At 42.2% G+C, this 13,170-nt stretch overlaps 1 protein-coding gene across 2 annotated transcripts in view; it reads right to left on the minus strand.

Annotated features, from left to right (window-relative positions):
- FBN1 (fibrillin 1) overlaps positions 1–13,170 on the minus strand; it is a 216,332-nt gene that overhangs the window by 76,103 nt on the left and 127,059 nt on the right. For both annotated transcript variants that reach the window (XM_024200606.3, XM_024200598.3), the window contains exons 22-29: positions 12,474–12,611; positions 10,328–10,378; positions 7,015–7,140; positions 5,823–6,050; positions 2,861–2,986; positions 2,637–2,765; positions 968–1,093; positions 692–817 (exon numbers count right to left, since the gene is read on the minus strand). In XM_024200606.3, the coding sequence (XP_024056374.1) occupies positions 692–817; positions 968–1,093; positions 2,637–2,765; positions 2,861–2,986; positions 5,823–6,050; positions 7,015–7,140; positions 10,328–10,378; positions 12,474–12,611 (1,050 nt within the window). The remainder of the gene's footprint in view (positions 1–691; positions 818–967; positions 1,094–2,636; positions 2,766–2,860; positions 2,987–5,822; positions 6,051–7,014; positions 7,141–10,327; positions 10,379–12,473; positions 12,612–13,170) is intronic.

Below are 13,170 nucleotides of genomic sequence, written 5' to 3' on the forward strand. Positions count from 1 at the left end.
ACACCTTATTCAGGCAGGATCAGAGCGACTGTTTTGGCATGTACATCAGAATTTTTCAAAATACGAAAAGTGCATTCATATTTTTTGTACACAGTGTCTGGTACGAGTTTAGAAGCCCTTTCTGAACTTATGGCTTTTAAGGAAACTGACAGTGGAAATTTATACAATAGAGATATTTACAGATTAGTTTAAGGATAAATGCCACTGAGCCACACATACTATTCTACTCTACCAATGCATGGCAACCTCAGAAACGCCAATCTGAAATAAAATACAGATCTGAGGGATATCACAATGCATTTAAGTGTCCTTAGTTACAACATTTTACGCCACTTTAAAAAAAATGTTTTTTATATCTACTGGTTAATTTACCGAACAAAACGATCCAATAAATAAATATGCTGTGTAAATACTGTGAGTGTTGGCTGGGCAAATAGCAAAGAAAATGCGGGCACAAGGATCAGATTTGAAACAGTAACGTAACTTGCTCCATCTCAAAGAAAGGGATGTGCATGTTCAGGTTACTTCACACTGCTTTGACACTGTGCCTGAGATTAGTCAATCGGATGTAGTTATATTTTATTAAATAGAAACAATTCTTTACATCAACTCTTCTTAGTGAAGTGACAAGCATTAATTGGTATTCTATGTTCATTAATAATTATAGCTGCTCTGAGGATCAAGTTCTTACCAATACAAAATAATTTGTCGGGAGTGGACTGATATCCAGGGTTGCAGGCACACTGATATCTTCCAATCAGGTTGACGCAATGTCCATTTCTGCACAGGTTGTGGCTTAGGTCACACTCGTTGATGTCTATTTCAAAAGAAAAAGGGAACACATTTTAAGTCTCTGCACTGCAACAATGTTTGAGTACGTGCCATAAATGCATGCATAGTTAGAGCCATGAAATGCAAATATAGAAATGACCTATATACAGTGCACATTTTGCCCACACCATCATACCTATACACGCGGAGATATTTGGAGCCAGTTGATGACCTGGAGGACAGTCACACTGAAAGCTTCCTTCTGTGTTTATGCAAACACCACCTCGGCACAAGAGAGGATTTCGCTGGCACTCATCAATGTCTGTAAAAAGAAAGGAACACACATCACTGCTGGAGCTAAAAGGCCCTGCATACAACAGAGAATAAAGTGCTGGTGCTAAACAGCAACATCCGGAAACAAGTGTTTGTTTGATCCTTGGAATTCTGAGAGTGCATATATGCAGCTCCTCCCTATGTATCGCTCCCTCTCCTGCAAATAGTATTCTGACCTCTTCCAGCAGCTGATCCTTCTCCTTCACACATCGAGACACACACCCTCTTCCCAGGTACTTACTCCCCACACCCTCAGAGAATCAATAAAAGGGTTCCTCCCTGCCCTGTGGACAATTTCCTCACTTTTCTGTTTGCCTCTCTGATCTGAGCTCCCTCCCCACCCAGACATGTGCTCCAGATCCACCAGCTTCCTTTTGCTGGCTGAGAACCCAGCAGTCAGCTTCAGGCTGAGACAGTAGGAAGGGGCTTCAGAAGGAGCTCCTGCTGCAGAGCTGGAAAGGTTTCAACCAGTGAGGAAGCAGGGCAAGGCAAGATTTATTCTGGGTAAGAGCCCCAGGCTGCCAACCCATTAATTCCTGCTGGAACCCCATTTACTACAATTATTGATCAGAAAATGGCCTGTCTCCTAGGAGCGGGGGGGCAGGTTTTACTAGTGTGCACATTCCTAAAAAAGAAACGTACTTTCAAAAATGTCACTTCACATCACTGTGTATTGTCACTACATGTTTTGAGGCCCTGCATCAGTCATCATTTAAAATGTATATTGGAGCTTTTCAGTGCTTGAATTGAGCCCCTCCTTGCCCCTGGCCACCCCTCCCTGCCCATCTCCCCAACCCCCAAAGAGTCACATTCTGCTCTCAATTTCCATAAAGTTATTCTTGATTTACACCAGGGTAACTTAGGGCAGTCTGACTAACAGTGATGATACATAGTAAAGAAAACAACAACAAAAGCTGCTACTAATCATGCTATGCAGGGCTGTGCTGCCAACTGGGAGATGGGGATCTTGGGGATGAACTGAGAATCCCTGCCCTTTGTGCATTTGTGCTTTGGCCCCCTGAAGAGGCCTAGAGAGAGCAAATTCATTCTTGGGGTGAATCCTAAGCACCCACTTTGGATCAGCCCTGAAATGAGTTAAGTACCAATATTTACTTTTCATTATTTTTAACTGAAAATTTCAAGCACAAAACCCAATGAGCATAGAGTATGTTGGAATAACAATCCTTTGAGTAGAGACAGGCCAAGCCCAGGATCTTCTATCCTTACTCTCTCCTAAACCCAGCCCCTGAATGTTAGTGGTTCAGATAAAATGAACCAAGACCCAACTGATGGATTTGACTAATAAGATTCTGCAAATCCAAAACCAGCCTGATTTACCCACTGTGCAAACAGAACAAAAACAGAACCTTCTATTTGCCTTCCCAGTAATATGGAAGCTAGATCTGGAAACCAGATCAGGAAACCAGTCCTGTTTCAGTTTCCAAAACAAAACCTGACTAACAAGGCTTTGCAAAACCAATCCCAACATATAGACTCTGTGCCCCATCTTTGGTATATGATTTAAAACATACCCATGCAGTTTTTCATCATCATAAATCCACTTTCATAGCCTTCAAAACATTGACATTCGAAGTCCCCTGGGGTATTGATACAGATGCCTTGGCCACAGAGATCAGGAGATATGCGGCATTCATCAATATCTGAAATACAAGTAATTTTAAATGCATGTTAAAATATAATTCAACATCTGTGTTTTCAAGACAATGTTCTGAAAGCTACCAGGTAAGACTTTTACCTGTACAATTTCTTTCTTCAGAATCAAGTGCAAATCCGCTGTCACATTTACACTTAAAACTGCCAATGGTGTTCCTGCATTTTCCATGGGTACAAAGACTTGGGATCATTTTGCATTCATTGATATCTAAAAATGAGACAAAGAAAGGTTTGGTTATTTTTAGTAACCATCCAATTTAGTAAAACTTCACTAAAAGAGATTCAGGTTAGTAAAATTCTAAATCCAGCAATAATGACCAGCTTCTCAAAAGCTGCAACTACAATTTTGTGCATGCAAACCACTACATTCAAATAATAATGACAACATGTAAGCAATTATATAGCCCTTTTCATCCATAGATCTCAAAAGCGCTTTACAAAACTAGGAATGTATTATTATTCCTATTTCACAGACGGGGGAAATGAGGTACAGCCTGTTCAAATTTCATTTGGACATATGGGAACAAAAAGAATTTATGTGAAAAAGAACGTATTTGCAACACACAGTAACAAATGTAGAGAATGATTTGAGTGAGGATCTTTTGAAAATTTGATCCTGTGTATTTATTTAAAGTAGTTCATTCCCTTTTTATGATTTTACAGATGAACACAAAGACCTTCACAGATGATGCTGTCAGTAGGAGGTGGAGTGAAGTGACTTCACACATTGAGTTACTAGGGAGAGTGGAACTCTGTGAACCAATACTGAAGTAACAGTAAGATTAGCAGCATTTGCTATGTAACTAGGTTCTAATAGAGGCCTTCATTCAATGCAAAGCTATTCAAGCTCCATATACCTCTCAGCTCCTTTCCTTCTATGGGTATGTCTACACTACAGGATTAATCCGAATTTAGATAATTCGAATTTGGGAAACAGGTTGTATAAATTCGATTGTGCGCGGCCACACTAAGCACCTTAATTCGGTTTTTAACCACATTAATTCGGTGGTGTGCGACCACACTACCCCATTAACTTAAACACAGTAATTCGGTGGTGTGCGGCCACACTAACCCTAATTCGAATTAACAAAATCGATTTAGGCTCTACTCCGTTCGTCGAGGTGGAGTACAGAAATCGATTTAAAGGGCCCTTTAATTCGAATTAACTGGCTCTGTAGTGTGGACGGGTGAAGGGTTAATTCGGATTAACGCTGCTAAATCCGAATTAATCCCGTAGTGTAGACCAGGCCTATGATCCTGCACCATAAAATACGGGGCTGCTGGGAGGCAGGATTTGGCACTAAGGCTAGGTCCACACTACCCGCCTGATTCGTCTCATCTGGACGCGATAAATCGATCCCAGAAGCGCTCCCCCGTCGACTGCAGAACTCCTGCTCGCCGAGAGGAGGAAGCGCTGTTGACGGGGGAGCTTGCCTGCGCCGCGTAGACCCGCAGTAAGTAAACTTAGTTCGATCTAGGAAACGTCGACTTCAGCTACGCTATTCTCATAGCTGAAGTTGCGTTTCCTAGATCGATCCCCTGCCCCAGTGTGGACCAGCCCTAAGACAACCGGTGATCTAAAGTCTTGACTTCACATCATCTTAACAGACCACATTACTAAGTTCCTATAAACCACTTTCCATGCATATGACAGCAAGAACTAGGCCCGCATACCCCCTAAAACTTGCAATAAGGGGCCATCATGTGAGCAGTACAAAGGACTCACTACCTTCAGAGTTCAGTGTATCACATCTATCATACTCCCACCTCTTTCAGAGCCTGGAGACCGCAACAAGAATTCATACTGAGATTCACTTACATAGTAATGCAAAGCACTAACACACATGAAGCTGACCCCCAGTTTCTTTTGTCACTAAAGGCTAATTTTCCTCCTTTATCTAACAGAGTCTGATCCAGGGCTCACTGAAGTCAACAGGAAGACTTTTAGCTTCAGAGGGCACTGGGTCATGCCCATAGTGGCCAAAAGAACCACTCCATCCCCTGATTTCTGAAAAAAATAAGACTTCCATGAGTCAGAGAAAATATAATTACCCTAAACAAAAGCATATGTTACACTTCTTTATGGATAATTAATAGCCTGGTAACTGTTTATAAAACTGATCCCGAAACAACCACCACCAATTGTCATTCTCATTTGTGTTTTCCCTTCCTTTCAAATATTAAAGCATTTGGGTTTTCGGTTAACTAGTTTCTTTAAATGCCTTTTCCCAAACACATCCACATCCACTTTCACTTTTGATACCATGTTGCTTAATCTAACTGGTAACCAAGGGAAGAAGCTTTCAGAATGAGGTGCCAAGATGGCACTACCCCACTCCTATTAATGCTGGAAATTTACCCCACAGAGTCACAACATGACCTAAATGAATGAAGTCTTCATTTGCTGTTTCTACCATTAGAATATAACAATTTGGCCAACAAACTCCATGACTCAGACTCTAGCGTAGGTTCACTTTTGCATGGCTGAAGCTATCTTTACAGAACATGGTATGTTTCTCCCTCCTCCTTCAACAGCTGTGCAAGGATTTTCAAAGTGTTGAGAGTCTCTTTCTCCCTTGATTTCCAAGGCAATTTAAGCATATGTATCAGGCGCAGTAAGCAGTGGTTCTATAACAATTCCAAAGTTGGCTACTCATTTTGTTTCAATTTATAAGGGGCTGGGGCCAGATTTTCAAAGGTATTTAGGTGCCTAAAGATGCAGACAGGCACCTGGTGGAACTTTCAAATGTGCCTACAGTAGGTTAAGGGCCCAGCTTCCAATGAAATCTATGGGAGTTAGCTGCTTAGGCACTTTTAAAAGTCCCACTAGGCTCCTATCTGCATCTTAGGGTGCCTAAATACCTTTGAAAATCTGGCCGAATGTCCTTACTCAGTAATCATTCCATCTTTAACCAAGCCCTAACTCCTGCAGACTTCAAGTCCATAGGAATTTAACCTGAGTAAGAAAAGAGTAAAAACTAAGGAATGCCATCAAGATGTAGCCCCCAATGGCTTTACAAATGAATTGAAACCCCCTTACATACCTTTAAAGAATGGCTTTCCATTTATAATCTCTCCCCTACTAGCAAATCCAGGTCCTCTTGGACAAAGAGTTTCAAATTCAGGAGTTGCCTTCACAGGACATTCCTCACATTCAGGGCCCCATGCTGCACCAACAGAACAGCAGCAACTATCCATTCGGTGCCGGCCTGCTATCGGTAATGTACATTCTTCATCTTCATGCTTCAAGTAGCAAGTCTCCAAGCGAATGTCTGTTGGGTAATTAAATAGTGAGATGATGAAAAATTATGTGTGCACATCCACATGTGTGTGTTTAATGAGCACAAGTGTTTGAATTGATGTGTATTTGACAAAAAAAATCTGCCTCACTGGGGGGCTGGAGGGACAGCATAAACACAAGAATCTTCTCCCAGAATCCCTTCTCAGTAGGGCTTGCTCCATTTCCTCAGATCAGGAGGATGCCAGAAATACCGCACAGCTCTTTTCACTGGAATTACTGGCACTAAGCTCTGGAATTAACATTTCCAGATTTAATAGGCCTAAAATTTTCCAGGAAATGGGCCTCAGCATTTGAGGTCAGTTTTGGATCAGGGAAGAGAGGGCCTCAAGCATTCCAGTTCTGCCATAACCTGTCTTTGTCCAACAAAACTTGAAGATTTGTTGTTAAAAAGAGGTGAATACACTGCGGATGAAGTCTATAGTTAGCACCTGAAACGGAAGTCTTTTTCTGGACTTTTCCCACAAAGAGATGTAGAATGGGGAGAAGCAGTACAGGCTCTCTCAAACTCATGTGTACCTCAGCCCTGGCTTGGAGGGACCGCCTCCGGGGATGAGTGGGACTAGTCTCCACATCCATTCTATCCTTGACTTCTTGCTGAGGCCAACCTATAAAGGTTGCCAAACATGGCCAAATTTGCTGGCGGTGTTATAACATTGACACCTGCCCTGTGGGAAATGGACCACATAAGTTTCTGACCCCCCATCAGATGAGTTTTGGTCACTAACTATGCTACCTAGTCCAAGTTCCAACTGGCAACCTGGAGTTGAATGGCTCTGTACACCATTACTGATCCCATTTTAAAATGATTATGAATAAAATCTATTCCCCTATTTACAAGAAAGTATGGAATGCAAATCTTTGTTTGACATACTGAGATTTGGGTTTCCTCCTCCCCAAACATGAAAAAAAACCCTGTAAAATAGCTTAATACCTACCAAGACATGTCCGTCCAGAGGCATCTAAAACCATTCCACTGGAACACTGGCAAAAAAAGGAACCCAAGGTATTGACGCACTGACCATTCGGACAAACCCCAGGAAACACTTCGCATTCATTTACATCTATTTCCAGACAAAATTATAAAAATGAAAATCAATGCAACAAACATACCCAATTAGAAAAATATAACATTTTAACACTCCCATTTTAGGACTGACTATGTATCAATCTGCAAAGTCTGGCAAAATTCCAAACTCTTGGGATTTCCTATGCAAATCAGACCGAACTAATTAATTACAGCCCCCTGCCACTGATTAAAATATATTAAAAAAGTGTTGTCAATTGCACCTTTGATATGTCTATTGAAATCAGGTTCATAAATAAAACAAAATTAGGTCACTGAAAAAAGCTGTCCTACTGCATGTTCATTATGAGACAGATTTTTAAAAGTATTCAGGTTCCTAAAGATGCAGTCAGTCATCTAGTGGAATTTTCAGAAGTATCTAGGTGTCTAACTCCCATCAAAACAAAATTATGCAAATGTTTAGGAACTTTTGGAAATCCCGCTAGAAACCTATTGGCATCTTTAGGCACCTATATACTTTAAAAAAATCTGGCACGATAGCCTTTTCAACCACTTGTAACATTAAGTTCCTGAACCTATGCCTGGTGAGCATGGAATTTAACTTGATTGTGTATAAGCATCTGAATTGTATTTTTTAAGATGTAAACGCTGTACTATTTTGTATGATGAGGTGTAAAACATAATTCAGCCTGCTGAACTAGGATGGCCTGAATATAAATAAATGGCGTGTAATGTCCTTCCACCTCCTCCTTCTGTGGAACATACCATATTTCACACAAAAACAGCTTGACCATTTTTGTTGAAAATTGTCTTGGAAATTAAATTAGAGGCTGAGATGAAGCATCAGAAATTTAAACAAGTTAGGAGGGAGCAAACACAGGAGGTTAGAATGGAAAGGCTCTTACAACCTGTAGTTGTATTGTGCAGTCAGAGAGCGAAGCCAGGAAATTGGTCACTCAGATTTGTAGCATTGCCGACTCTTGCAATATCTTCATGAATGAGGTGAGTCTGGCCTACGCTGGAGCCAGGCTGGCTTTGACAGGGCTCCAGAACACTTATGAATATCAATTTCTGAGGTAAAACTCCACTGACTGGCTGCCTTCTCCATTACCTCCTCCTGGGAAAGAACCCCTCATGGAGCTGCTTCAGGCAGAGCTTTCCGCCCATCCCCTCAGGCAGCCAACACCATTCTCACTGGAGGGAGGGAAGGAGGAAGCCGAAGGAGTCCAGCAGCGCAGGGGGTTCTATTATCTCTTCCCCTCCTGTGAGCCAGGGGTCAGGCAGACATGGAGGTGAGAGCTCCTGCACCAAGGGCCAAAATCACCTTAATACATTTGGGAACAGTGGCAACACTAACCTGTCACACATGTTGGGGGAGGGCAGAGTGAATTCAACAATCAAAAGACAGACAGACCCATAATACATCATCTTTCTTTTTAAAAAAATCTTCTGATTTTTGGTGAATCACATGATTTTTGGGGTGTTAATTTTTGGGGTTGGCAATACTGGATTTATTAGGCTTATAGGGTGAAATTCATAGTAGGGAAACAGCCTACGCAAGACTCTTGAGCTGGTGGGGGAGGGCAGTGTGGCCAGAGCTGCCACTAGGGGACCTTTGCATTTCTTGCACACTCCAGAGGGGTATGTGACAGCTCCATGATGGCTGGGAAGTAAGACCATTGGATCCATGATTATGTGAAACAAATGGAACAGACTTCATTGCCCAAAGTGGCAGATGACCTGTGGACACTTTCAGCTTCAGGGTTTGTCTGTGGGTTGGAGGCATGTTGTTAATTCCATCCCACTCGCCTCAACTTATTTCCCTGCACAAAACCCATTTTACACAAACCGTGCGTGGGGAGGAGCGAATATCACCTTGGGAAGCCACTATTACCATTTGGCCCCTCCCCCCCAAATACATTTCCTCGGCAAATATTTTCCCTGCATCCTCTGATTTGAACAGTCCTTATGTTGGTGGAAGCCAAACGCTACTTTAATACGTTAGGAACCAGGGTAACTAGTGTGAGAAAGTTTGGGCTATTTTGGCACACTGGAATGATAAGGATTAAAGCATGTAACAGTTGTAAACTAAAGTGCTGGTAAAATAAATGCTGAAAGCACGGTGTTCACATCTTGGATTAATAAATTTTCCATCCCAGCAGTGTTGAAAATGTTCTAAGTGTTTCCTCGTGAATAGAGATAGGTGGGGCCACTTCCCCCCCACCTTCTTTCACTTACACACTCCAGAAAGTATTGCTGAGGTCAGAGAAGTTCTATACAGTGGGCCTGGGGTATAGAAGTGCCAAGGTATTCAGTCACCACTTGGAAAGCGCAGGATACATGTGGGGGTGTTCTACTTATTTGATTTTTTGGTTGTGTTTAGTTTGTTCATTTGTCAAAAAAGTGCTTCTTTCTAGAAGCCACATATGGGAATAATTTGTTTTTAAAATATTTTAACTGCAGTGTCATGTCAGATTGTGTCAGTCATGATGACCTGCTACAATTTGAGACTCTCTGAGCTTGTGCATGGTAGGGAAATATACAGTACAGTTCTTTGGCTGGGGTTCAAATTAATCCATAATAAGGAGGGAAAAGGGCGTTGGGGCTTTACATTTTCACTGCACAATATGTGATGATCTCACACACTGCAAAAAAAAAAAAAAAGTTTTAAAAACCAACCTTTTCTTGAATTAATGTTTTACCGTGGCCTGAGACAGATTTCTTATATAACAAGAGAATGACTGAAATCTAAAGCTAGAAATTATTAAAAAAGAAAAATAAATTATTTAAATTTTATTTTAAACTCCTTTTTACAGTTCTATTTTATTTGTATACACTTATCGAGTGTTTTAATGGTAAAATCCTATTGTTATATCATAATGCTACACTTCTCTAATTGTTATTACGACACAGGATGCATTTTATTTTGACCCAGTATTTTACTCCACAATCAGAAACAATATTAGAAAAGACAGAACCCATCTCCATAGACCACTTTAGCTTATATTTGCAAAGATGTGCATTCTGAGTGAGTAGCATCAGTCTATGTCATTGTCATTTATCACCCAGTGAGACCATATTAACCCCAGGTGTAAAACTAATGAGGCCAATAGAGTAACATCAAGGATGAATTTAGCTCTGTTCTTCCATAGCAAACATTAAACCTAAACACCAGCATTTCATCATTCAAAACATGATTTATGTTTGAAAGTAACAGTAAATACCTTCACATAATGTTCCCCTTATTCTTGAATATCCTTTTGAACAGATTGGGTCTGTAAATAAATAAACAAACAAACAAACAAACATGAACTTTCAGAGTACAGAGCTTGCTGCTATGATTTACTTTATTAACAAAAAAGAAGACCCAAAACAATAACATTTCTTCCTATGAAAAATATGGGCATCCGGAAAGTAATTTCTGAGATAATAAAGTCACAGAATAGGATAGCTACGTTAACAATGGAATGGACCCTTTCCTCACTAACCAAACTAAACTAAAGGTGGAGTTAAATGACTCCAGCTTCATTCACAGCAATTAAATACATTAAAATGTTACCCAACAGAAGTCATAATACATTATAGTCATTGAGCTCCTAGGGCCACATTTACCACTGGGGTAAGAGTTTCCAGTGAAGTTTGATGGATGAATTTAATGCAGAGACTTCAACAGTACGCACGTTTCAGCCTTAGAGAGCAGGATCCTCTTTAAATGTCTGGGTTATCCACCTTTCCCTGCATCAGAGTATTTCCACTGAACACTTAGATCTGATTATCAAGCAAATAGACAAGGATCTCAACCCATCTTTCCTCAGATGTAGGATTCACTGTGTTATTAAGTAAACCAGGGTTTGTTACAACAGGGGCTAAAACCTCCATTACTACACTAAGGTCCATATGTCTGCTAACCTTTCAATGGGAGCTCTGGAGCCATCCATCTAATGCTGCCTTGGCAGGGTCCCTATATCACTAATTAAGACAAACTATAGTACAGCAATATGAAGTATCACAGAATGTAGGTGTGGTCCAGTCCTTCAAATCTAATTGCACAATATATTAACCTAAAGCTCCAAGTTCAGGACATTGTATGACCAACTGGTGACCCTCAAGCATTACACTGGCTCTTTTCCATGCTGGGTGGGAAAAGGGTGAGCAACATTATTTTGTAATGCAAATTTTACCAACCTACGCCTGGCTGCTATGGAAGTGTTGTTGGCCTGACTCTAAACAGAGCTGGCTGAAATTTTCAGAAATACTGAGCATTGGTGTGCCTAATTGCTATACGTGCCTGTCGTTGTACACCTACAACTTTATACCATCTCTTAATAGGGCAGGCAAGGCACAGAAGTAGCTCTGTAGGTCCCAGCCAATGCCAACTGACCTCCTTGCCCTACTGGCCACACCCACAATGTGTAACATTTGTGCAGAGCTGGCCCTACGTATCTAGAAATTAAGACCATGTCTACTACACCTTTTTAATGTGCCATAGGTACACAAATGGTCACTGGCCTCTGTTTTAGTCATTAAAAGTGTAAATTAGGTGCCAAATAGTTTTGGAAATCCCAACCGCTTGTCTTTTTTGTAGGCTTAAACCTGTTATACCAAGCCCATCTGACTGAAATACTAGGGTATTCATGCATTTCAGTAGCTTTATACATGAAAATGTAAGAGGAGAGGAGGAAGCAGAACCATTAATATGACTCTTATCACAGTTGTTAAATAGGAATAGGGGAACTGTTAGAATAAACCAGAGGTGGGCAAACTACAGCCTGGGGGCCGCATCCAGCCCTCCAGTTGTTTTAATGCGGCCCTCGAGCTCCCGCCGGAGAGTGGAGTTCGGGGCTTGCCCTGCTCCGACGCTCCAGCCGGGGAACAACGTTGGGGGCTTGTCTCGCTCCGCGTGGCTCCTGGAAGCAGTGGCATGTCCCCCCTCCAGCTCCTATGGGGAGGGGCAGCCAGCTGCCCCCACCCAAGCACCGCCCCGCAGCTCCCATTGGCCGGGAAATGTGGCCAATGGGAGCTGCAGGGACAGCGCCTGTAGACGGGGCATCACGCAGAGCTGCCTGGTCACGCCCCCATGTGGGAGCCGGAGGGGGGACATGCCACTGCTTCTGGGAGCTGCTTGAGGTAAGCGCCGCCCGGAGCCTGTACCCCTGATCCCCCTCCCGCCCTCCAAACCCCTCCGTTCCAGCCCAGAGCACCCTCCTGCACACCCCCAACCCCTCATCCCCAGCCAGAGCCCTCACCCCCCCCCCACACCCCAACCTCCAATTTTGTGAGCATTCATGGCCCGCCATACAATTTCCATACCCAGATGTGGCCCTCGGGCCAAAAAGTTTGCCCACCCCTGGAATAAACCAATGATCTTACCTCGTTCACAGGGTGTACATGGGCTACCCCACGCAGCACCTAGCGAGGAACAGCACTGGGACTTGAGAGTTGCCCCATTAATATTTATTTCACATCTTCCATTCACAATAGTCTGCCAACAGGTGCCTTTAATAGTTTCTGTTGGAAAAAACACAAGACACTGCCATACAGAGTACTTAGCATTACATATATTCACATAAATACACAACACACACACACATATAAAACGGTTAATATATTTGCTAATATACTTGCATTTCAGCATGCAAAACTTATAACTGACAATATTAGAATGGAATATATTAAAAATGTTCTTATTGTACACTTCCCTCTACTGAGCCACATCCTGAAACCTGACTCAGTACTGAACACCTACAACTTCCCCTGACTTTATACCTATTGATCCCAGTGGCACCATTCAGGATCTGGAGCACTATATTTACTGTGACTCAGATTATATATCCATGAAGAACAGTAAGAGGGAGAACAAACTCCACTTACGCTCCTAGTTGATCCTTGGGACTGGGTGCATGAGAGTAAGCTGAGCTAGTGTCCTGCCTTCTCCGAGCAGGTGGGCAGGGATTGGCAAAGAATAAGCGAGGACTTAATGGAGGGTGGGTCTCCACCTCCCTGCTCACTGGCCAGAGAAGGTGAGCCAGCACAGGAGTTGGGCTTAGTAATTTACTGCTGATATGTG

Source organism: Terrapene carolina, unplaced genomic scaffold, assembly GCF_002925995.2.
Source record: "Terrapene carolina triunguis isolate 2854851 unplaced genomic scaffold, T_m_triunguis-2.0 Scaffold67, whole genome shotgun sequence".
NCBI classification, from domain to species: Eukaryota; Metazoa; Chordata; order Testudines; family Emydidae; genus Terrapene; species Terrapene triunguis.